The sequence below is a fragment of the Mus pahari genome, chromosome 5 (assembly GCF_900095145.1).
Source record: "Mus pahari chromosome 5, PAHARI_EIJ_v1.1, whole genome shotgun sequence".
Taxonomy (NCBI): Eukaryota; Metazoa; Chordata; class Mammalia; order Rodentia; family Muridae; genus Mus; species Mus pahari.
In genome coordinates this window covers 56,904,661-56,930,560 of record NC_034594.1, presented here as the reverse complement: position 1 = coordinate 56,930,560, position 25,900 = coordinate 56,904,661, and the positions used below count along the sequence as shown (strand labels likewise).

Here is a 25,900-nt window from a genome sequence, read left to right as displayed (position 1 = left end):
GACGGTGGGCGGTGACAGTGGGCGGTTCGAGGACGCTGTCCAGATCCAGGGTTCCAGGAAGAAACTCCCAACCTGTCTGCAAGAGGCGGAACACAAGGTTTAGAGGGAGGAGCCAACAAGGATAGGGAAGAATAGAAGCAGATTTCTACTTTGGGGAAATAACTTTTGTCTTTAGCACTCTGGCAAGTAGCTACTGTAGCAAGACTTTTGCTCAAATAAGGAGGAGAGTATTATAGAACAAAGAACACAAGACCAAACTGGTCAGTTTATATTGGGGTTATTCATTCGGTCAACAAGTATTTGAGAAAGTGGTCATAGAAAAGGAATTGTGGGAGAGAGTGTGCCTGTGTTTGGCACTGCCAGCAACTAATGTTGGCACTTACAGAACATTCGCCCTAAACATTTATTCTTACGCAATTCACAAAAATCAATCTGTAGTAGATTCTAGATATACACACAAAACTTTATAAGATTCCTGCCATAAAGCAGACTGGTGAAATATTTCTGAGATGAATACCTGATAAACAATTCAATCTAGAATGTAAAAAAAATTTTTTGAACAACAGTTCAACAACAAAATAATAAACTTTAAAATAGGTAAAGTATTTGGAGAGACATTTCACCAGTGAAGAGATGCATGGAATGATGCTCACTATTAACAATTAGTGGAATGGAATAAACTACGTGTCTACACATAAGGTTTAAAAAACGACAGTGGGACCCTGAGCATGGTGGCACATGCCTTTATCTTAGCACCCAGGATAAAGAAGCAGGTGAAACTCTGGGAGACCAGTACCAGTCAGGGCTACATAGTGAAAAGAAACCGATGACAACAGGAGTGGCCGAGAGGTCTCCGCGGGTAAGGGCACTTGCCACCAGGACTCAGGACCTACGTTTGATCCCTGTGCCACACCTGATGAGAAGAAATGAAGTGACTTCTGTGAATTGTCTTCTGACCTCTGAATCCACTTCATATTCATAAACAAACATAAAATATAATGGAATATTTTTAAATAGCAATACAAATGCCAATGAAAATTCACAACAACAACAACAACAAAAAAAAAAAGAAAGAAAGAAAATTCACAACAGAATTGCGGAGGGGAAACCGGGAAAGGGAGATACCACTTGAAATGTAAATAAATAAAATAATTAAACAATTCTTAACTAAGCAATAAGAAGGTCACAGTTCAAACTGCCCCATAGATTGCTAAAGTGTAGATTGAATAATTAGGAATTTTGATTTCCTTCCATGTTTTTTGTCTTTGTGTTTTGCCATAGTTAACTGCTAGGAGCGAGGAGATGCAAACAACCTTTTACTTCAACTTAAGATGTGCCTCTTTTTTGTTGTTGTTGTTGTTGTTGTTGTTGTTTTGTTTTGTTTTTTCGAGACAGGGTTTCTCTGTGTAGTCCTGGCTGTCCTGGAACTCACTCTGTAGACCAGGCTGGCCTCGAACTCAGAAATCCGCCTGCCTCTGCCTCCCAAGTGCTGGGATTAAAGGCGTGCGCCACCACGCCCGGCTCAAGATGTGCCTATTTTTAAGTTATAAGTATATGGGCCTGGGGAGATGGCTCCTTGGATAAAACACTGGACACATAAGCGTGAGGATCTGAGCCAGAATACCCAGGTCTCAGCTAACATCAGATGGAACAGCATGAATGTGTGTACTCTGGAAAGAGAGGAGGAGGTGGAGGAGTCAGGAGCATCCCTGGTAGTCAGTGGGCTCGAGAGACTGCCATTCACAGAGGGCAAGGGGATGGGGGTAAGAAAACCAGAGACCCTGTCTCAAACAAGATGGGTGTTAGGCTCCAAAGACAAGCCCCACAAATGGCAAGGCCACTGAAAATGTCCTAAATGACATTCTGGGCTCAGCTCAGGCTGGACCCTGACAGGGTAAACAGAAGGACTGCTTACAGACAGACAGGCAGATGGATGGACAGACAGATGGACAGATGGACGGAGCTTACAATCAGCATTTTTTCAGGAACCAGTGAAATGAGTTTCTGTCTACCAGGAAGAGCCGTCACAGTCCCTTATCTCCCTCTTTCCAGCAAATGGGGCATCTAGTTTCCTATGGGCACACACCTGTGACATGACAGCCCTCACCCTAGCCTGCTGGCTTCTCTGGTTCACAAGCCTCCCTACTGCCGCTGTAAATGGTCAGGCTTTTCTGGCTTGCACAGATCCCGAATGGCAGCCACCCTCACTTTCTTTAAAACCTGTAAGGATTTCCCCACCTTTTTGCTATTCTCTCTCCACCTGTGGGATAGCCACATGCCAAAACCCACCAGAGTGACACAACCCCTCCAAGTACACACTTTCAAATCCTTCCTAAATAGTTCCACCGAACCAGCCAAGTGTGAGCCCGTGGGGGCCATTCCTGTTCAAACACCACAGATACTCTGCTAGAATGACAGGCAACTGAAACAATGCTTACTTGTGAGTTTTTCAAAATACCAGATTTTAATCTTGACATTTAGAAAAATCCCAGAATTTCTTTCAATTGTTCTCAATGAATACTTAAATGGATGAAGTATCAACCTTTCAAACAAGATTTATTTTTATGTGTGTTTATGTGTGCTGTGCGTATCTCTGCAAGAAGATCGTGTCAGATCCCCTGGAGCCATTACAGTTGGTTGTGGGCATCCCAGAATGAGTGCTGGGATTATAGATAATCTACTTATTTCTTGACTCTCAACTGTAACTTTGCAGCTTGGAACACTGTAAGCTAACCACTCTGAACATCTTCCTCTTGAAAAAGCAGGAAGAATAAAGGGTGTCTTAAAAACAGCCAGGGGTTCAGCCCCTTTAAGAGGCTCTACCTATTTGCCTTCTATCTTCTCAGTCGTCATCTCCCACTGAGAACTAGTTTTAGGTTTATTCTAGAGTCAGGGCTAACACTGAAATCACAGTCTTGCCTCAGCCTCCTGAGTAGCTGGGGTTAGGGAATGTGTGTTGGTTGTTTTTATTTATAGTACTTAGGATGGACTGAGGGAGCTCATACTTGTTGGGAAAGTGCTGTACCACCGAGCTAGAAATCAGACCTAGAAATCAGAAAAGGCATGTGATTTGATGATAGATAGTTAGGATACACAATGAGTGCACACTAGGCAATTATAGGAAACCGTACACTCTGCCTATGTCGCTCATTTCTGACAGTAGATAAGTAGATCAAGTTCCAGCTGACTTAATGTTAGAGAGGGTATATAGCCTTGGATCACTCAGGACTGTGAGCTGTAGTGTAAATATCTAATATCTAAATAGTACTTTGCGGGTTTAGAATCGTTCCTACAAGCTTTATTCTGACTGTCATCAGAGGAAGTGCTATGTCCGTTTTATGAAGGAGGAAATGGAAGCTGGCAATGGACAAGATACACATGAAAACATATACAACATCAGAGTATCATGTTAATCTGCTCTAGTGTAAAATGTATTGCGTTCTAGGGTCTACACAGAGAGAATTTCATACCTAGAGTATCACTCTCTCAGTTACTGTCTGAGCCACAAGCACTTCAGGAAGGTAAGGTAGTTCTCTCATCAGTGTTCTCTGTGCATACTGAAGCTCTGACTGACAGGCAGGAGCAATCAGCCCTGACCCTATGGACAATGAGAGAGAGCTACAGAGGCAGATGGTAGGCATGAGAGAGAAAGAAAAAATGAGCAATATTGTCTTTCTTTTTTTTTTTAAGAGGACCATCCTCTTCTTTTTTTATTAAAGATCTTTTATTTATATTTTTTCTTATTTTTATTATTTAAATACATCAAACATATTAATAATATTGAGTATTTTTGAGAATAAAATAGTACATAAAAATTTGTTCATCTTTTATATTCATATCCTTTCATACTCTAAAAATGTCATTAATGAATATTTAATACTATCCATAACTGAGGATCCTATATCTAATGTTGAATTCTAAATTGTTTCAAAACATAAAAAATATTCCTTGGGAGTTAAGCATAGTAAAAGAGCATAAAATATTAAAAATGAAGCATTAAGAAGTATATTCAAAAGCTCTTATTTGAAACCACCTGACATAATGAGAGTATTTAAAACACATTATATATCTGTGTACATTGTCTAACAATCAGTTTACTTAAAAAAGTTTATCAGTTTTTAGGAGAGAAATTATTTTATCAGTAAGTATATTTTAAAATTTTCAAAATAGCAAAAACTCTTATAAGTTAAACATTAAGAAAATGCTAATTTCAAACACAGTGAGAAAAATTATCAATAATATTTCCATGATGTTTGTAGAACATAATTTTAATATTTTCAACTGTTGATATCCAACAAATAGAATAGTTATTTTAAGATATTCTTCATTGTTATATCTCCCTTTCCATTTTGATTTTATTAATTTGGATACTGTCTCTGTGCCCTCTGGTTAGTGTGGTTAAGGGTTTATCTATCTTGTTGATTTTTCTCAAAGAACCATTCCTGGTTTTGTTGATTCTTTGTATAGTTCTTTTTGTTTATATTTGATTTGATTATATTTTGGGTGTATTTGCTTTTTTTTTGTTGTTGTTCTAGAGCTTTCAGGTGTGCTGTCAAGCTGCTAGTGTAAGCTCTCTTCAGTTTCTTCTTGGAGGCACTAAGAGCTATGAGTTTTCCTACTACCACTGCTTTCATTGTGTCTCATGAGCTTTGGTATAATGTGTCTTCATTTTCATTAAATTCTAAAAAGCCTTTAATTTCTTTATTTTTTTCCTTGACCAAATTATCATTGAGTAGAGCATTGTTCAGCTTCCATGTGAATATGTGCTTTCCATTGTTTTTATTGGTATTTAAGACCAGCCTTAGTCCATGGTGATATGATATGGTGCATTAGATTATTTCAATTTTCTGGCATCTGTTGAGCCCTGTTTTGTGACCAATTATATGGCCAGTCTTAGAGAAGGTACTGTGAGGTGCTGAGAAGATATATTCTTTTGCTGTAGGATGAAATGTTCTATAAATATTGTTAGATCAATTTGGTTCATAACTTCTGTTAGTTTTACTGTGTCTCTGTTTAGTTTCTGTTTCCATAATCTGTCCATTGCTGAGAGTGGGGTGTTGAATTCTTCCACTATTATTGTGTGGGGTGTGATATGTGCTTTGAGCTTTAGTAAAGTTTCCTTTATGAATGTGGGTGCCCTTGCATTTGGAGCATAGATATTCAGAATTGAGAGTTCATCTTGGTAGATTTTTTTCCTTCGACCAGTATGAGTGTCCTTCCTTGTCTTTTTTGATAACTTTTGGTTGAAAGTTGATTTTATTCAATATTAGAATGGCTACTCCAGCTTGTTTCTTGTGACTATTTGCCTGCATAATTGTTTTCCAACCTTTTACTGACAAGTAGTGCCTGCCTTTGTTACTGAGGTGTGTTTCCTGTGTGCAGCAAAATGCTGGGTCCTATTTACATATCTGATCCATTAGTCTCTGTCTTTTTTGGGAATTTAGTCCATTGATGTTAAGAGATATTAAGGAAAAGTGATTGTTACTTCCTGTTGTTTTTGTCGTTAGAGGTGGAATTATGTTTGTGTGGCTATCTTCTTTTGGGTTTATTGAAAGATTACTTTCGTGCTTTTTCTAGGGTGTAGTTTCCCTCATTGTGTTGGTGTTTTCCATTTACTATCCTTTATAGGGCTGGATTTATGGAAAGATATCATGTAAATTTGCTTTTGTCATGGAATATCTTGGTTTGTCACTCTATAGTAATTGAGAGTTTTGCTGGGTATAGTAGCCTGGGTTGACATTTGTATTCTCAAATATAAATTAGGAGTTTTTTGCTTTTTACATTTTTTTGACTGTTGTGTCAATGATTTTTATGGTATCTTCTGCACCTGAGATTGTCTATCTCTTGTATTCTGTTGGTGATGCTTGCATCTTTGACTCTTGATCTCTTTTGTAGGTTTTCTATCTCCAGAGTTGTCTCCTTTTGTGATTTATTGATTCTACTTCCATTTTTAGATTCTGGATGGTTTTGTTCAATTCCTTCACCTGTTTGATTGTGATTTCCTGTAATTCTTGAAGGGATTTTTGTGTCTCCTCTTTAAGGGCTTCTAGCTGTTTACCTGTGTTCTATATTTCTTTAAGGGAGTTATTTATGTCCTTTATATCCTCTATCACCATCATGAGAAGTGATTTTAGATCCGAATCTTGCCTTTCTGGTATGATGGTGTATTGGGAGAATTGGGATCTGATGATGCCAAGTAACCTTGGTTTCTGTTGCTTATGTTTTTACAATTGCCTCCCACCATCTTATTATCTCTAGTGCTACCTGCCCTCACTATATCTGACTGGAGCCTGTCCTTCCAGTGATCCTGGTTGTGTCAGAACTCAGAGTTCAGCTGTCTCTGTGATCCTGTGAGTCTGTGATCCTGAGATCCTGGGTGTGTCGGAGCTCCTGGGAGTCAAGCTGCTTCTGGGAGCCTGAGATTCTGGTGTGACCAAGCTCCTGGGGTCCTGTGGACCTGGGCATGTTAGAGTTCCTGGGAGTGGAGTTTTTTCTGGGTGTGTGGGACTGGTTGTGGAGCTCACGCCCAAGGTCTGCTCAGGGCACTGGCTCAGACCAGAAGGAACCTGTGCCACTGGTTGGGTTGAGTTCCTGGGTGCCTGGATCTCGCTGGTCCCAGTTACTTCCATTGTTGGGGCAGATGTTGTGTCCTCCTCACCTCTTATCCTATGATCCTGGTTGTGTTAGAGCGCCTGGGAGTGGGTCTTCCCAAGATCTTTTATTTATTTTATGTATGTGGGTACACTGTTGCTGTCTTCAGACACACCAGAAGAGGAAATAGGATGCCCATTACAGATGGCTGTGAGCCACCATGTGGTTGCTGGGAATTGAACTCAGGACCTCTGGAAGAGCAGTCAGTGCTCTTAACTGCTGAGCCATCTCTCCAGTCCAACTAATATTGTGTTTCAAAATGACACTCTTCCTTATAATAAAAGCAATGATTACTAATTATAGTTTTGTAGACTATAAAATATATAATGAAGAAAATAGTCGCACCACCTAGGGATAGATATAACACTTAGATGTATATTGTACATTGTTGTCTTTATTCATACCCACCATTCATATTGACTCAATTCAGATACTCAATTGAGCAAAATTAATCATTTTAAGCATATACAATAACTTCATTTTCATATTATTTGTTGAAAGTCTTTTCATGTTAAAATTTCCACAGCACACATAGGCTGTGGTGGCGTACATTGTTGATCCTTGTACTTGGGAGGCAGAGGCAGGAGGATCTCTGGGTGCTCCTGGCCTGCCTGGTTTATATAGAATTCCAGGACGGCCAGGGCTACACAAGAGTGAATCTTGCAACTTTATATGCATACATAATGTGTGCCTTTTCCCTGCTGTTGTGATAAAATACTCTAACAAAGCAACTTAAGGGAAGGGGGGCATATTTTAGTTTACTGCTCAAGGTACAGTCCTCAAAGAGGGAAGTCAAGGCAGCAAGAGTTTGAAGCAGCTTCTCACACCACATCCCTAATCAAGAACTAGACAGGGATGAATTCCAGAATCCCCTGCTGAGGCAAAAGTCCCAACCATAATTAGACGAGTCCTTCCACATCACAATCAATATAAGGCAAGCTCAGGGACCCATCTCCCAGGCGGTCGGAGATCCTGTCAAGTTGAAAATTAACACTAACCACCACAACAGTCAACATTATTTTGAGTTACCTTTCACTTTGGGGTGTTGGACATCAAACCAAAGATGTGATGCATGCTGGGTAAACACTCTACCACTAAGCTGAATCACTGGCCTACTACATGGTTTTTAATGTTCATATTAGGTTGTACTGAAACACTTTAACCAAGTCATGTTGTTAGATATTTCAGCTGTTTCAATTTTTTTCTATATTACAAAGAATGGTACCAGTTTTTTCTTTAGAATAATTCCAAGAATGAAGTTTCATGATGAAAGAGAAAACATGCTTATGAAAGTTATTATCATTGCCAACTTGACTGGACTTAGAATACCTAGAAGTTGGGGAGGTACACGGCCGGCTATGTTTGTAAAGGCTGAGTCCAGAGAGGCAAAGATCTGTCTTGCATGTAGGTGGCACCATTCTATGGGCTAGAGACCTGGATGGAATGAAAACACGAAGGGAGAATGCTAAGGGAGCACCTACATCCCCCCACCCCCCCTGCCTGGCCCTCTGCGATGTGAACTCAACTGCCTCTCCTTGCCTTGCCCACCATGACCAACTGAATGAACCCTTTGAAAGGATGCCAAAAATAATTTTTTCCCCTTGAATTATTTCTGTCGGGTGTTTTTGGTCACAGCAATGGGAAAAGTAACTGGAGAAGTAGGGTCACTGCTGTAACTAAACTTGACAATGTGGTTCTTTGGCCTTTGGAACTGGTTTCCAGGAGGGGTTTGGAAAATAACACCATAATCATTAAAAGAGCTTGGTACTGGCATTGAAACAGTTTGGCAGTGGATCCAAATATATGTGGAAATTTAATATGTGATATTACAAACTGGATGAGGAAAAGAAGCTTTTTAATAAATGGTATTGGCATTGCTGTTTGAAAATAAAATAAAACTGGCTTGTTCATTAGCTCCAAAAACCAAAACAAATTTCAAAAAAGATCTGAGATTTAAATGGAAAAGAATTCTACTGATGTACTCAAAAAGGAAAACATGATTTTTAAAAAATGTGTGGAGGAAGACTTTTAAAAATACAACCTAAACTCCAGAATCAATAGAAAAAATAATTTAAATTGGGCTGAAACTTTGTAAATCTCTGTGGGGAAATAATCCTTAAAAGTAAAATATTAAGAACTATTTCTCTTTTATTCTCCAAATAGCATTATTTACTTTGTTTCCTACATCCATCTATAATTTCTTAAAACACACCTATAGTGACATATCAGGGACACAAAGAAGCACTTTAAATCCTCTTATGAAGTATGAGAGTTAGTCTTCTGGTCAAATGCCTGAGTCAAAAGATGCCCTAATAAGTAGCCAAATACTGTTAGTTGTATGTTTCTGAGAGGTGAGCATATGAGTTGGTGAACTCAGTAAGTTCACACTTACTGCAATTTAGGGTCAGAAAGCTACACGTGGGACTTTCTTGCCGTAAGTGGAAATTAGTGCAGTGGGAAGCTTATTAAGAGTTACGATGGCCTAAATCTGGCCTCAGTTCTGCTTCCGTAAGTGAAGGGCAGTGGTGCCCTTGCTTTAATTCTCTTGAGGAAGCAACGTTTCTGCTCTGCCTTACAGGTTAGGTGAGTCCCACAGTCCATTGCTGCTTTACCTCTCTGCTTTGATGTATTTGTTTTGTCATGGCTGCTGAAAGGAAGTACCACAACCTTTTGATTTCAAACAGAAACTTGAGTCTGGTGATGTGACTCATATTCTTGTCTCTCAAGACACCTTGAAACAGGAGAATCTCTGAAAATTTCTGGCCATCCAGAGCTACGGGATGAGTTCCAGGACTGCTTCAGCTATAGAGTTGAGCCTTTATCTCAAACCATAAAGAACAGTAAGTGAGATGAAATAGAATTTTGTTATATTCAAGCTCTGGAGGCAAGAAACCCAAAAGCAATTTCATTGGCCCAAATCCAAGTGATTTGGGGGCTGCTGAATCTCTTCCAGTTTCTGAAGACTACTGACTTTATCTTTATTTTTTGTAGTGACCTTATTTCGAATCACTGCCTTCCGTTTATCGAGTCTACACGCAATTGCATTTAGGGCCCATCCTAATAACCTCGGCTAAGTTCCATCTCAAAACCCTTAGCTTATTCCACAGACTCCGATACCACATAAAGTAGCATTTGCAGGCTACACGGGATTAAGCCCTGAAATCTCAGTGGCCCATGATTTGACGTACTGTCCCTCAATAGTTATTTTAAGGAGGAAATCTGCTCATGAACATTTTAGGCTGAGTATAGCATCTGATAGAAAAGTCCTGTGGTCTCTAACAACCCATAAGGTTGCTGCTACGTTCAAACAAGGCTCGGGTATAACATCTGTAGTTTCAAGAGGGTTAAAGGATTAAGTAAAAGCAGGGCAGTGGTGGCGCACNCCTTTAATCCCAGCACTTGGGAGGCAGAGGCAGGCGGATTTCTGAGTTCGAGGCCAGCCTGGTCTACAAAGTGAGTTCCAGGACAAGCCGGGCAGTGGTGGCGCAAATGTCTTTAATCCCAGCACTAGGAAGGTAGAGGCAGGCAGATCTCAAAGTTCTCAGAGTTCAATGCCAGCCTAGTCTATAGTGCGGGTTCCAGGACAGTCAAGGCGACAGAGAAACCTGTCTCAAAGAGTAAAAAAAGTGTGGCCTGTTAACGGACCTTGCCATTAGTATTTGCATATTCTTTTCAGGAAGTCTTGCATCCATTTACCTTGCTTTTCAAATACCTCTGGGCGAACTTCTCTACCTGGAAGTCCTTCCCACCCATCTAGCGCTCCGCCTACCCAACTTGGCATCTTCCTTAGGGCTTTGGGAGCATCCGGGCCTCTGAGGTCTGTTCGCACTCTTGCCTGTCAAAATAGAAAGAGTTCCACCCGATTATACCTATTTTCCAAACTTTTTGGTCATCGTCACAAGAGAACTAATATTAAATGATCCAGAGCGCGGTATTTTCCTATATTCAGGTGGAAAACGGGTGTGGCAAATGGTTGAATTTAGACAGGCATCACGCGAGACAGCCCAAGAGAGGAGCGGCGGGTCCTTGGCTCTAGGGTCGCCGAGGCCCCGCACGTGGCGCAGGCGCAGGCTCCACGACTCGCCATGCCGACTGTCAGCGTAAAGCGAGATCTGCTCTTCCAAGCCCTGGGCCGGACCTACAGTGAGTGCCCGCCCCGTGGCCTGGGCTCGGTGCCTGGGGGAGCCGGGCTCGCCCTGCAGAAGGGCGTGCTGGCGGCGTTCATGCCGCTCCGCCGGGTTTGGTTCCGCTCGGCCAGAGTCCGCAGGGGCGCGCTGCTGGGCGAGGAGACTCGGCTGCGCTGAAGTAGCTTCTGGGAACCAGCTCCGCGGTGGCTCCGTTGCATCATCAGCGCGTGTCGGGCTCTCCGTGTCATTTATTCAGAGACCGAGCTTCTACTGCGTGTCCAGCACCGACTTTAGGGTCGGGACACAGACGAGGAAACGTACCCTGGGTTACATCACGAGTGTAGGCTGTGGAACCGGATTGACAGCGAAGGGGAGACGTTTGAGAAAGATGCGGGTCTCACTAGGTAGCCCAGGCTGTTTTCGAACTGTCGGCCTTCTTGCCTCAGTTTCTTGAGTGCTGGGATAACAAGCGTGTGCCACCAGGCCCGGCGTTGGCTTTATTTTAGTGTTGACCAGGCTCCAGAGGTGTGTCAGGCAGTGTTTGAGAGTAGAGCTGTGCACATGACACATACATGAGAAAAATAACAAACATGCCGTTAGTAAAACGGTTTGTTGGACATGCTAAATGTTTCTGGGAAAGGAAACCTGGTTGTGTGCAGGGGTAGCAATTGATAGGTAACTTTGATTTGAGCCCCAAATGGAATCTCTTCTATGGGCTTAGCATTCACGATACACTTCTTTCTTTCTCAGTTCTAAAACGAAACCATTGGGGCGTGGGGGGAAGGGAGCTAAATATCAGTCAAATTATCATTTCCAACACAGATGTAGTAAGTTGAAATGGTATCAGCCCCACCCTGTAGTTATCAGCTTCTCTGAAGGTCATAACGAGTGTTTGATGCGAGCCTCCCAGTTTTTGAGTATTAGAGGCCAAAATGATAACAAAATGGAGCAGGCTCATAATAACACAGTCCTGATGCCGTACAAATAAACTTTTAAGATTTTTTTTTTTTCCTAAGGATGGACTTTAGATATTACTCACCCCCTGTGTTTGTCGGTTTTTGTCGTTCTTTTGGAGACAGAACCATATTCTGAAGTCCAGGCTGGCTCTAAACTTGTGGCAATCCTCCTGACTCAGTCTCCCAAGTGATGCAATTATAGTTGTGACCAGGAACTGTCCCAAGTCCTTAGAAACAGGAAATCGCTTTGCTTTTGGAATGTGGTTTTAATTTCTTAACCAGTTTCTGTTATATAGTAAGCTTATTAATATCCCTCACTTACCCTGTTATTCTAAACCATATTCTCTGTACTGGTGGCTGCTGTCTCTGAACTGCATATGATGGCGTGTGGCAAGATAACTTTAGAATCAGTTCCTAGTCAGACCCTTATCTCTGGAAAAGTACCCGTTTGTCCAAATTTTAAAAGACAATGAGACTTATGACCAGCTCGCAATTATCAGATAAAGTTTTAATACATTCTCTGCCTGTTTTCCTTTTCCCTCCTCTTTGAAATGGTGAGTGATCAAATAAGCTTGATTTTCCCACACAGACTGTTAACTGTAGGCGGTTTCGAAATTCTTTCATGCATATTGATGGTATTTGAGGTATACACCAGCTGGGTTAGTTCTAATCTTCATTGTTTCTCTTGTCTTCTTTCTTGAAACCTTTCTTTTTAAATGTCATTTCAGTGGTGGTTGGAGTTGGAAAAGGCTATGCACCAAAACAGGTAGTTTCCAGATGAAGTGTGGGTCTCATTTGATTTTTTTTTCTCTTTTTTTGTTTGCCTGTTTCTCTTGTTTTAAGATAATGTCTCATTCGTGCTCTTACATGCCACCTTCTTATTGAGACCTCTAGGGTTGCTGCCCATCTGAACTCCACTGCCCTTTCCAGCTGCCACCGTCACCTTGCATTTCTCTGCAGTTTTTGTTACCCAGGGCATTTTGTTTCCCCTGCTTCCTCGGAGCAGCTCTGGCTTCTTAATCCTCCTTGCGATTGCCTTTCTGTTCAGTTGTGTTCTTGTTACTTGTTTTTTGTTTATTCTTTGATATTCATCTTCTTGTGAAGAATGTGTTTTCTGATTACTCTTCAGTCTGGGCCCTGTTCTAGCTTGGTACAGTTAAGTACTGCCAGAGCCACCTGTGTGCCACACAGTTTTTTAGGTTTACCATTTTATTGTAGGGACTTATTCATAGTTTTACTTTTTGTTCTTTCTTTTATCTAAGTTTTAAAAATATAGCTTAAAGGAATAAGGAATAAGATTCAGTATATTGTAATTCGTACAATTTGACCGATTGCCGCTTAGCTGACAAGACTTTTGCATATTACAAGCCGATGGTTTGCTTAGTTCCTGACGGTTAAGACTTGGCCTTTGGTGGTCCTGGATCTTACTCCAAGTTGTAGATCCGAAGTCAGGTCAAGAGTTCATTGGGGCTGGAGAATCTGCTTCTAAGTTGTTTCTTAAATCATCACCATCATTATTATTATTTAGACTTAAACCATTTTATATCATAAGTGTTTTGCTTTGTTTGCATCAGGTGCATGTCTGGTGCCTGTGGAGGCCAGAAGAGGGCAGTAGATCCCCTGGAACTTGAGTTACAGATGACTGTAAGCCACCATGTGGGTTCTGGGAATCAAGCCTGGGTACTCTGCGGTAGTAACAAGTGTTCCCGACTGCTGAGCCATCTCTCCTCTGCTAAGTTTTCTTAAGTGGTATCAGTGGGTTTTGTTTACCCACTGATGTTTTCCAGTTCCTTCCATCTTGGCTTTCATTAATTTGTCCCAGAAGGAGAACTCTTGAGAGAGCAGGTAAATGGGAGAGCTTAAGTACCATCCTCTGTATTTGATAATTGCTCAGACATGCTATTCCATCCTTTTCCATATTCTGTTGGTCACAGAGACCAAGCCTGACCTTGTGTAAGGGGACTAGATAGACAGGAATCATTGGTATCAGTCTCTCCACACAGCCACCAAATGGTTCTTGTTCATCCACATGCAAAATATGCTTGTCTTAGAAATGTCATCTTACAGCACCATCCACAATGAGACATCTGAACCTGGTTCTGATGTGGATGAGGGTCTTAGGATGTTTAGCATCTTGTGATAGATGAGTGCTATCCTAGTGCTGAGAGGCTCAAGCACTAGGATAGGTGTCTCCCATACATCTCAGATACCATAGAGAGATACCAAAGCTGGGGTAACTACTGGAGTACAGTTCTGAAACTGAATGGCAAATGCTGGATGGTCTTGATTAGGTCTCAGGCCTGGGATAATTCTCCATGGCTCTGTGCCTGCCCTCTAGGCTCTGATTCCACCCTCTGAGCCCCAGCAAGCATGGCTTCACAGCTGATTACTTTCCTCATTCTGCTTCCTGTCAATAGAATTTTAGGGGCTCAAAGACTTCCTTTTGTCTTGCTTCCGCCCCTTTCAGTTCAAGCTGGCTATGTCTGCCGGTGTTTTTTCTAAAAACTCTCTGGGTCTTTGGTGAATTTTTTGGTGGATTCCTTTTCATTAGTTAAAAACCACAGACTCCAAAAACCTCTGAAATTAGCTGTCTCAGTACTTTACGTTTTTTTCATACAGTGCTCTTAATTAAGCTTTATTGTTTGATTAATTGGATTTGTGAGGCACACCCTTAATTTCTTTATTACACCTTTTGTTTGAACGAATTGTGCCTTTGATCTGCCTGAAGGTTTTTCAGTCAGACTGTTGATTCTATCTCATGCCTAGGATTTGGTCTCTGTCCAGAACTTACTTAATTTTAGCATTGCCTTACATTTAGAAGGCCAAAAAAAAATTTTTTTTAAAAATCACCAACATTTTGTTTAATAGATCTTTCTACGTTTATCTCTTCTTAAGTAAGTGGTGAAAACAAAACAGAACAAACAAGCTGCTCTTTGAGCACAGAGGTCTTAGTAACATCGTTTTCTGCAGTGAGAGTACCTGCAGTAATGGTACTGATCAAGTTTCTCCCTTATGGGACAAGGATGTCCTTGTACTTTCCTTCAGTGTTCCCTCGCTTCCCTCCTGGCCTTTGCTTGCATCCTGATTCAAGATCATGGAGCTTCAGCCAGTAGTGTTTTTTCGACCCTTGGGTTTTCTTTTACAATCCTCAAAGCCTGTTTTGTGATTCCAAAGCTATTTCCAGAGTACGGTGCCACTTCTTTTACAGAGGCTAAGATTTGTATTAGTCTGTTGGTACATAACAGAATATCCTGTTTCTTAGGAGGAGAAAACAATATGCCTTTGTTACTTCACACAGTGTCAGAGTTATAGGGGTCAGAGGGGGTTGGTTCTGGCTCTAGCGTTCTTTTTTTTTTTTTTTTTTTTTTTTATTTTTTTATTTTTTTATTCAGAGGACACAAGATTAAATCACATTTTTTTTTTTTTTTTTTTAAAGATTTATTTATTTATTATGTAGAAGTAAACTGTCACTGTCTTCAGACACACCAGAAGAGGGCATCAGCTCTCATTACAGATGGTTGTGAGCCACCATGTTGTTGCTGGGATTTGAACTCAGGACCTCTGGAAGAACAGTCAGTGCTCTTAACCACTGAGCCATCACTCCAGCCCCCTGGCTCTAGCATTCGTTCTTGCTAGGTGGCAAGCAAGCTGCCAACTAGAACTACACTCACCTCACAGATTAGCTGAGCTTCCTAGCTCACTCATGTGATTGCACCATATACAAGCTTACACAAAGGGGAGTCAGGAGGCAGGATCATTTCAGACCATATTGGAGGCTAGGTATCTCAGTTACTGCATGCCTCTTTTTCACTTACGTGAGCTGGGAGCCACACTGTTCTTGCTCACTCATCATTTCTCCTGTAATTGAGCCGTGCACATTCTGCTTCTAACACTTTTCATGTTCCTTCTTTGCCATGTTCTGTTGGTTTACGAGAACAGCTCTGTGTTTCACCTGCACTGTTTTAGGGGGCTCCCCTTCTTGGTTATCCTCCATCCTCCCCCCAGTCTTAAAAGTTCAGATGTAAGGAACCAAGCTTGATCCCTATGACTATGAGAGAAACACCAGGGAGTCTGAGGCAGGAGGATCTGGAGTTTGCCAGCCTTGGTATAGATAACTTGCAGGCTGTACTCGTCTACCTATGAGGCCTTGTTTCAGAAAAATAACAAAACAAAACAAAATGAAGATACAGAGCTAAGGGGTTTGGGGAAGCACATCTCAGGGTTTGCCTAGCTAGAGAGTCCCTGAGTCCAGCTCTCATGGCCTGTGAGTAGGACAGCGGACAGATCCCTTGGCATGTCATTACCTACCCCTTTTCTACTTCTTAGATCCTATTTCTTCCTAACACAAACATTCTTCATCCATACTGAACTAGTTAGGAGTTCCCAGCTATGCCAAGCACTTGATTCACTGCCTCCAATCTTTGACTAATGAAGACATCCTTTATGTTGCTCTAAGTGAACCTAAGCGGAGTGTTGTGCCACCCCTGAACCTTGTACTGGATTTATTTACTTACACTTATGGTTTCTTTGTTTGAGAAGGAAGTAGTTCAGGCAGGAATGGCAATTTATTTATCTTCATAGCCCTGGCATCTAGTACTGTTTCTTGGCACATAATGGCAGTAAATATTTGTTCAATTGAATTGAAGTTTGATATCTAGGCCAGACAAGTCTTTTGTCGTTGTTTTATTTTGATGTTGGGAATTGAACCTAGGGCCAATGGGTGACATACTAAACATGCATTCTGCTGAGGCCAACTTCTCACCCTGGATCAGGAAACCTAAGACATCTGGTTCTTCACTAGAATATAATGGTAATTGTTGTGTTTGTTCAGTGTTTGATAAATGAAGACCTTGAGAAAATGCTCTTAGGTAACAAAGCAAAGTGAAATAAGGAAGAACTATTCATTTTGCAGATCTGCTGGGTTTCAGAGTATTAGGCTAGGTCTATTTCCATTTATACCTTTTACGTACTAAAAATGGTGACAAAAGATTGTTTCCATATGAGGGTGTTGGTGAAGTTTACATAAGGTGTTGAGCCCTCATCAACCCTGATTAGTGTGGTTCCCAAAAATACCTGAGAGGATTTTAATTAAATTCCAAGACTTAGTGCCATTCCTTTTTGTAGCACCTGTGCTTCTGAGCTTGCTTTCTCATTTGATCTCTACTGATTCTATGCTTCTTTTTCTGCTGAGTCTGTACAGATATCTCAGCACTGCTAACCAAAGTGTATAGCTGATATTAGTACAGAGTGATAGGCCCTTTAATTGTTTTTCTAGATGTTTGGCATTAGGCAGATCTTTTCTTGTTATTGTTTTGATGCTAGAGAGTGGGCTCTGAGCCTCCGACAGACTAAGTCTCACCCTTGTCCTTTGAACTTAGGACATCTGTCTAGCTTTTCACTCATGTATGGTGGCTTTGGTGGCTTGTGTTCAGTGGTTGATAATGTAAAAACCCTGGAGATGCTGCGTCAGGTAACAAAGCAAAGCAGATAAGAGAACTTTGTCAGTCTATAGACCCACCATATTTCAGGTCGTAAAGCCATGTTTCTTAGCTTAAAACAAAACCAAACAAACCCACTGGCAACTCTTTTTGCGATCATAGTGCTATGTGATGCATGCTCAGATGCTCAGAGCTAGGGAACTAAGCAGTAGATGAGATTCATAGAGTCATATGCAGTTTTCATTTGTGCTAAATACATTAACATTAGCATTCTTTTTTTTCTTCTAGCTGATGAAGAATTTGACGAACTGTGCTTTGAATTTGGTCTGGAACTTGATGAAATTGTATGTATTAGACTTTTTTTAAAAAAGCTATTCTATCTGTGAGCTCATATTTAAAAATGTTTTCTTATTACTATTGGATAAGGCCTGAGGTATTCTTAATTTGTGTTGTAAGTTTTACCCCTTAAAAAGACTTTACTTAAAGCAATTTTTTTTCATTTTTGAGTTTATACTTTAATTATATCATTTCCCTTTTCCCTTTTCTCTTTCCAAACCCTTTCATGTACCCATCCTTTCTGTCTTTTATACAAGGCGTCTTTTTTCTTTAGTTGTTATTACAAACATATATATAGACATACACACATATTTCCAAATACACATAAGTATAACCTGTTTACTCTATGTTACATGTGCGTGCTTTCAGGGCTGACCATTTGGTATTGGATCACCAATTGGTGTGTGTGTGTGTGTCTGAGCTTGTTCGTTTTTTTCCCTAAGAATTTGCTGTTTTATCTGTGTTAACGTATAGTGGGTCTGGTAATTAATCCAGGGATTCCTGTATTATGTTCTGGGGAGCCTTACTTGTGTCCTTGATCTCTGGATTTGTCTTGCCAGGCCTCATTTTGGAGAAACAAATGATTCGTTTTATATGATCACAAGGCCTTTGATTTCTGTTGGACTTAGTCAGGTAGCAGTACAGTCTCAGCCTTCACATATGGGCTTCATGAGCTGAGTCTGAAGATGACACTGATGGCTGCATGAGTATCAGGTCACTTTCTATTCATATGCCTTCATTTCTCTCAGTTCTTTATTTAGAACTCTTCTGATACCTGCCATCTAACTAGCTTTCTCCACTGAAAAACATTACTTATTAATGCTTCAATCAAACATTATTTCAGTTTTAATTATTTTTGTTTGGGCTCTCTCCATCCTCATCTTTCCTTTCTCCTCTCTGTTTCCTTCCCTTCCTAATTTTTATCATCTTCTCTGATTTTAAGTTTAATAACCAGGTTAGATGTGTTTTAAGGGCCTGGAGCAGCCTTGAACAGTCCCAATACTGTGTGGACCCATGGCTTGCTCTCTCTTTTCTCTCTTTTCCCTACTTCCCCCACCTCTGCTTTTGAGCAGCATATGAGGAAATGGGTTTCAGTGTGACATTTCATGCATATGTATGTGTACATTGCCGTCCTCTGTCCCCCCTGCCCATCTTGCTGATGGTTTCGTTCCCCCAGATAGCAGTTTGTAATCCTTAAGTGGACAGGAAGGTTGGTCATGGAGGGCAGAAAGCGTGGTATATTGTTTAAGAGCTCCCTCTGTTACTTCAGCAGGTCATTGATGGGTAGCCACTGAGTATTGTTTCTACATAAAGGGTAACAGTAGCACTTGACATTTAACTTTTATCACTGTTGAACCTTTGGCTAAGGTCAGGTGTGGAATATAATAACTTTTAGTCCTTGTGACTGAAAATTCCTTAAGTGTATTTATAGTACCCTGCTGTTTTACATAACAAACAAAAAAATAGTAGAATATTAACTTTTTAGCCATGATTATCTTTTTTGAAAAATATGTAATTCTCTGCTGTAAGGTGTTACCTTAGGTGTAGCTGGGGTTCTAAGTGCTGCTGCTGCACTAGGGCCGCTGTTGTGGTGGCTCCTCTGTCTGCTGTCTCCCTATGACTTCCCACCGCTCTGCTGTCCCTCACTTTCAGCCTGCTCTTCTCTCAGGGTGTTCTTGGCCTCGTGTTCCATGGAACTCCTTGCTAGGGCTGCTGTATTCCGCGTTTCTTCTTTCATGCTGTCACTCACTGTTCCCTTCCCACACTTTCCTTCTCTGTTCGTGATGATGTCTTCCGTGTATAACTTTTCGTGTAAGGTGGCAGTATTGCCTCTGTCATGACTCAGTTGTCTCAGTGTATGACAGTGGAAAATAATGTGTAACTGTGTTTATTTGTGTTCCAGTAAAGCACTGTTTGCAAAAGCAGGCGGGGCGAGTGGTTTCCTGGAGGACCACCGTTTGCTGCCAGTGCTTTAGATGGATCATAGTGTTCTACCATGAAAACAGTAGTTTTCTGTCTGCTATGATAATAAGACGTGTAACATTCTTGTGTTGTAGCTTATTAAATTCTTTGGATTGTTTTAGACTTCTGAGAAGCAAATCATAAGCAAGGAACAAGGTAATGTGAAGGCACAGGGGGCCTCGGATGTTGTGCTTTACAAGATTGATGTCCCTGCCAACAGATATGATCTCCTGTGTCTGGAAGGACTGGCTCGGGGACTCCAGGTCTTCAAAGAAAGGTAAGGAATTGCACACATTGTTGAATTGTCTCGCCACTTTCCCCTCTGCTACTGTCAGCAGACGAGTTCAGATTTCTAGGAGAAACCTCATATGGGTAAACCAGCTTCAGGCCCTCAGAGTGGGGATTGGGAGTTAAGAGTTGTGGGGATTGTAGCCATTTCAAAGTTTGGGGAACATTTTAAAACTGGGAATACATAATCTTAGGCTTACTATAAGAATCCTTCATTGGGGTTCTGTGGTTTCCCTCAGTAATCCCGTGAGGTGGATAGTTCATTATATTTGTTAAAGCATCGAGAGAAAAATAGAGGTGATGATGGACTATGTTTGCCTTTACATAATAATCGTGAGGCGTTGCAGTAGAAAACCCTTGTGGAAATTTTGAATACTTATGGTGGGCATACAGTCTTGACATGCTAGTCACCTTCTCTAGTTTTAGTCTCTCCATGTGTAATGAAGATCTTTAAGACTCTTCAGACTCAGCGCGCAGTAAATGTAGAAGGCAATGAATGTAAGATGAAGACAAAAATACAGTTATCAGAATTCATTATTTTTGTTTTTATTTATTTACACATCATCTGGTCAGTTGCAAAAGTGTATTCTTTTGGTTGCTAGGCTCAATTCTGAAATTATGACATCTTTGAGTGAATGTAGATATTTGAAATGATGGTTGGGTTTGAGTTTGGGGTTTGTTCAGTTGCTTTTGTACTTGAAAATTAAATTGACTGGATTTTAAGGCCACCAGTCAGGATCTTTACTTTTACTTATTTATTTTTTTAATTAGTGAATATAGGTGTTTGTGTTTGGCAAAATGGGGGCCATTTTATGTATCCCTGGCTGACCTAGACGTTAGTATGTATATCAGGTTGGCCTTGGACTTGAGGTCATCCTTTTGTCCCTGCCTTCCAGGTGCTGGGATTATAGGCATGTGTACAGCCATTCCTTTCTAGGATCTGTATTTTCAGTAAATAGCTTGTGAGTGTTTATAAGTTACAAGTACGGCCCATAAGCCGGTAGCATCTGCATTGCAGGAGAGCTCAGCCTCTGAGGTCCCTCTGCGCTTCAGCAGCTCTGTCAGTTGGTGCAAGGATGCTAGTGGTGGCTGACAGTCCTGCGAGTTGGAGAAGTACTGACTTAAAACAGCAATAGCTGTCTTCAGGTGACGAGAGTTGCCCAGAAATGCCTTCAAACTGCACCCGTTACCAAGCTCTCCCAGTACTTTCTCTGCTGCAGTAATTTCAGATAGAACCAGAGAAGCTCTATTTTCAATTTCAATAAACTTTACTTATTCTTAGAAGCTTAAATCTTGATATAATGACATTTAAACACTGTCAAGTCCAGTGCCTTGACCAGTTGCTTTGTTAATGGCTCTGTGGTCTTGCTGGGACTCCAGGAAGAAGCTCATCACCATGGGTTATTCTGTGCATTTTTAGATAATTTAAAATTTTTTTTTTTATTTATTTCTAAGGTTCAAGGTAAGCTGACTTACTGTATATATATATGCACTTTATATTTATAAACATAAGATATAATTATCAAATAGTCTTACTATTTCGAATAACTTTGCTCCAATATTATTTTAGGATCAAAGCTCCAGTATATAAACGAGTAATGCCTAAGGGAGAAATCCAAAAACTGATTATCACAGAAGAGGTAATAAAATAGGTTCTTACTTTTCCCTTAACACCCCCTCCCTTGATGCATGTATTAATAAGGTGGGAAGGAGAATGTAATAAAACTAACCCTTCTGTCAGATGTAATTTCCTGTACTCATGTGTTTAGGATGAGTGGTTTTCAATTTCTCACCCTTAAAAATTGTCAATCTGTGCATCTGGAGGAATGACTCAGCAGTTAAGAGCACTGATTGCTCTTTCAGAGGACCTGGGTTCCATTCCTAGCCCTGACATGGCAGCTCACAACCATCTGTAATTCCATTTGTAGGGGGTCTCATGTTCTCTTCTTGCCTCTGTGTGCACCAAGCATACATGTGATGATGCATAGGTATATATGCAAGGTAAAACACCTGCACATATAAAATACTTAAGAGTTTTTGAAAGATTGTCAATTTATTACTAAGAAATTAAAGAAAATGAAGTACTTCCTTTCAGTAGGTAATTTTGAAAAGTATCAATTGCTTTTAAAAAGCACATTTGCTCCAGGCATGGTGGTGCAAGCCTGTAATTCCAGAGCTGTTGTGGGGCACAGAGGTTCTTGTATTTATAGAGAAGCACTAAGAGATCCAGGTATGTTAATCACACAGGGGTGTCTCCTCAGTGGAGGGATAAAAATTAAATACTTGCATCCCATCCAGAAAGCTGAGAGTGAATTTTGTGACTACCTGGTGGTGACCTTTTTACTATCTGTGGAGACAGACCTCACCCACTTTTGCTATAGAGGCCGACCTTACCCAAGCTCCCTAGAAAGATTATCCCAGACTCTCCCCTCCCCAGACCATTACTCATCCTGAGGGGAGATGGTGCACGTACTTTATGGCTTGCTGACCTCTGTGCTGTTGGTGAGAGACCACACTAGATGCTAGGCCTTTTAGCTATAGACCTCACAATCATGGTCACATGTACTTTGTAAACGTTTTTATGTGGTCACACCTCAAGCTTTATTGTGTCCCTGGAATTTGACTGATATTACCTGGAAACCTTTTGGCAAATTGTACTGTGTTTCAAATATGCTTGCAATGACTTGTGTGGCTTTAGACGCCCTGAAGTCTGACCCAGGCTGACAAGTCAGTCTGCACTGGTTTCCTTCTTACCTCTACAGGGTTCGCTTCTCTGTCTGACACCTGTAGAGAGCCCCTCACAGAATGTGGGGGGTGGAGGCTGGAAGATCAGTTCTTCAAGGCCAGTATCATCCATATACTAAGTTTGAGACTAGCCTGCGGTACATGGGAAAGAGATCCTGTTTTAAATGTCCAACCTGAAACGAAGAAAAAGCTTGAGAACTGACATACAGCTCAGTGATAGAGCTCTAGCTTAGTCTGAGGGAGGCTCCGTGTTCATTGTCTGCTTCCAAACATTTTGATTAAATAAATAAGATATATTAGAGATTTAGTTGTCTAAATTGTGGTATGTATGTAGAGGGATTATTTTGGTAAAAAGTAAGGCGTGTGAGCAAATTATTAAAGATTAATTTTTCCTTAATTATTTAACATATTTTCAGAAATCTTACTGAAATATGAATTGTGTTTGTGTATTACCTGCATCTCCTGTTTGGTGTTTAGCTCCTTGTTGGTTGAATGCCTGTTTGAATCAAAATTTGTGACCTTGTCGGGAGTGCAACAACTTTTCTGTGGTAAAATGTTGTGACAAAGGGAAAGCCATAAACCTAACTGTCTCGATGGTGTTGTGACCTGCAGACAGCCAAAGTGCGCCCTTTTGCTGTAGCAGCAGTTCTCCGGAATATCAAGTTCACTAAGGACCGATATGACAGCTTCATCGAACTTCAGGAGAAACTACACCAGAATATCTGCAGGTTCGTCAGGCTTCATCCCGGTCCTCCTTGTCTTCCCCTCCTCCTGCTTCCTTCCCATCCCTTCCATTTCACATCTCCTTGTCTCATGTACCTCTCTGTCCTGTTGCTGAAAAAAGACACTGTGTCCAAGACAGCTTACAAAAGAAAATGCTTCTTTGGGGGTGGGGTGGGCCTTGCTTCCAGTTTTAGAGGCTAGTCTGTGATCATGGTGGGAGCATGGTAGCAGGAAGACAGGCAGGCACAGTGCTGAGAGCTTTACATCCTGATTTGTAGGCAGCAATAGAGAGAGGCACTGACGTGGCATGAGTTTTTGAAAGCTCAGTGCCCGCCCCCAGGGATACACCTCCTCCAACAAGGCCATACCTTTATTTATTTATTTATTTATTTATTTATTTATTTATTTAATTAGATATTTTCTTTATTTACATTTCAAATGCTATCCTGAAAGTTCCCTATACCCTCCTCCTGCCCCTGCTCCCCTACCCACCCACTCCCACTACTTGGCCCTGGTCTTCCCCTGTCCTGGGTCATATAAAGTTTACAAGACCAAGGGGCCTCTCTTCTCAATGATGGTCAATTAGGCCTTCTTCTGCTACATATCCAGTTAGAGACACGAGCTCAGTGGGTACTGGTTAGTTCATATTGTTGTTGCACCTACAGGGTTGCAGCCCCCTTCAGCTCCTTGGGTACTTTCTCTAACTCCTCCACTGGGGGCCCTGTGCTCCATCCAATAGCTGACTGTGAGCATCCACTTCTGTGTTTGCCAGGCACTGGCATAGCCTCACAAGAGGCNGCTATATCAGGGTCCCTTCAGCAGAATCTTGCTGGCATGTGCANTANTATNTGGGTTTGGTGGCTNATGATGGGATGGATNCCCGGATGGGGTAGTCTCTGGATAGTCCATCCTTTCATCTTAGCTCTAAATTTTGTCTCTGTACCTATATCCTTTCATGGGTATTTTGTTCCTCATTGTAAGGAAGAATGAAGTATCCACACGGTAAGGCCATACCTTTTAATCCTTCCCAAATATTTCCACTACTTGGGGACTAGGGATTCAAGCATATGAACCTATGGGGACCATTGTCATTCAAACCACCACACTACCTTCTACAGATTATTTTTCAGAACATTTCTAAACTATATAATGAGAGAGGTTCACTTTGCTGTACTGGACATGGGCAGATACTTGGTACTGTTTACATCTGCTGTGCTGGGCTGGAGAGATGGTGCAGTGCTTAGAGGATTGCTGTTCTTGCACCCACGTGGTATAGTGTGCAGTCATGCTGCTGTAACTGCAGCTCTCAGTCAGCTGCAGCCGCCCGGCTCCTTGGGCGCTTGCACATGGCTGTGTATGTCTGTGTATTCAGGTGTACACGCAAAGCATGAATAAAGACAAACATCTCAAGAATGGTGCATGTGTGGCATATAGAGGACTTTTATTCCTAGAAGGTTTCTTGATTATTTTCTTTCTGTTCAAATCATTTTAAAAATATTTATTAAGTATGATTTGTTTATGAACTGAGAGTCAAATCAAGGTTCTTTTGTGTGCTAAATATTCTACTGTTGAGCTATATGCCCTCAACCTGGTTCAGATAGTTATTAATGGATTACCAAGTACAAACCATGGCAATTTGAAGGATAGTCTGTCATTTAAAAAAATGGAAAAGTTTCTTTACTTGATCCACATTTTGAATAAGTATAATTAAATGTTGATACATAAAACTTGAACAGGGGCAGACATATACCTAGCATGTAGTGTGGACCTAGGCTTGATCACAACCCTGGAAAAACAAATAAATAGAAGCAACCTGAACTTAAGTGACTGAACTTACTTGTCCTTTTTGGTGGTGCTGTGAACCATTCCTCAGGGCCTCCTTCATGTTGGTTAGGCAGGAACCTTAGCTTGAGTCTTGCTGAGCTTCTATGGCACATTACTTCCTGTGTGGTGTTTCTCTAGTGCAGTGATCTTTAAACCTTTTATCTCCAAACTCTAACAATAAAGGAGGGTAATCCTCTGCAGGTAGATCTCTGAGTTAGAGGCCAGTCTAGGTAACCCAGTATAAAAGGGGGGCAGGGCGTAATGAGTGGTATAGCCAGGGATGGTGGTACATATCTTAATCCTAGCACGTAGGAGACAGTTGCATGGAGTTTGTTTTAAGTTTAAGGCTAGCCTAGTTGAAAGCCAGCCAGGACTGTAGGTAGAACTTGTCTAAACAAACAACAGCAAAGAAAACTACATATTTATTAATGGTGAGAAACCCTAGTTTTAGATACTTTGTGTGGATCTTGAAACAAGTTAATTTGTTCAAAAGATAATATTGATGGATGGTTATATTGCATATTCTTAAATAGACTAGAAAACTGATAAATGATATAAAAGCAAATTATCATTTCTTAATAATTGAAGCTTGTCAAAGTGCACTGACTTGGAGGGGTGTGTGTGGGGTGTGTGTGTGTGTGTGTGTGTGTGTGTGTGATGTGTTATATAAGGGATGGGCTAGGGACAGTTTAGAGGAGAATTCTAGATATTTTCTTCACTGGTGAAAAATGCTTAAAATTATGAGTCAGACTTGGTTCCCTTCATAACATGTCTTTGCTCAGATAGTATACACATGTCCCTAGGGCTTCAAGTAACGTTCTCAGTCTTTTTATATTAAAAATCTATGTAT

At 41.0% G+C, this 25,900-nt stretch overlaps 1 protein-coding gene across 2 annotated transcripts in view; it reads left to right on the top strand.

The window, feature by feature from the left end:
* Nucleotides 1-10,687: 10,687 nt before the first annotated feature.
* Farsb (phenylalanyl-tRNA synthetase subunit beta) overlaps nucleotides 10,688-25,900 on the top strand; it is a 64,910-nt gene continuing 49,697 nt past the window's right edge. Inside the window, exons 1-5 of one of the 2 annotated variants that reach the window (XM_021197339.1) lie at nucleotides 10,688-10,794; nucleotides 17,461-17,516; nucleotides 19,593-19,747; nucleotides 21,329-21,398; nucleotides 23,116-23,231. In XM_021197339.1, coding sequence (XP_021052998.1) covers nucleotides 10,737-10,794; nucleotides 17,461-17,516; nucleotides 19,593-19,747; nucleotides 21,329-21,398; nucleotides 23,116-23,231 — 455 coding nt within the window. In that variant the 5' untranslated portion in view covers nucleotides 10,688-10,736. Of the gene's footprint in view, nucleotides 10,795-10,927; nucleotides 11,183-17,460; nucleotides 17,517-19,592; nucleotides 19,748-21,328; nucleotides 21,399-23,115; nucleotides 23,232-25,900 lie in introns of those variants that run through there. The other variant, XM_029538594.1, reaches the window with a different exon arrangement.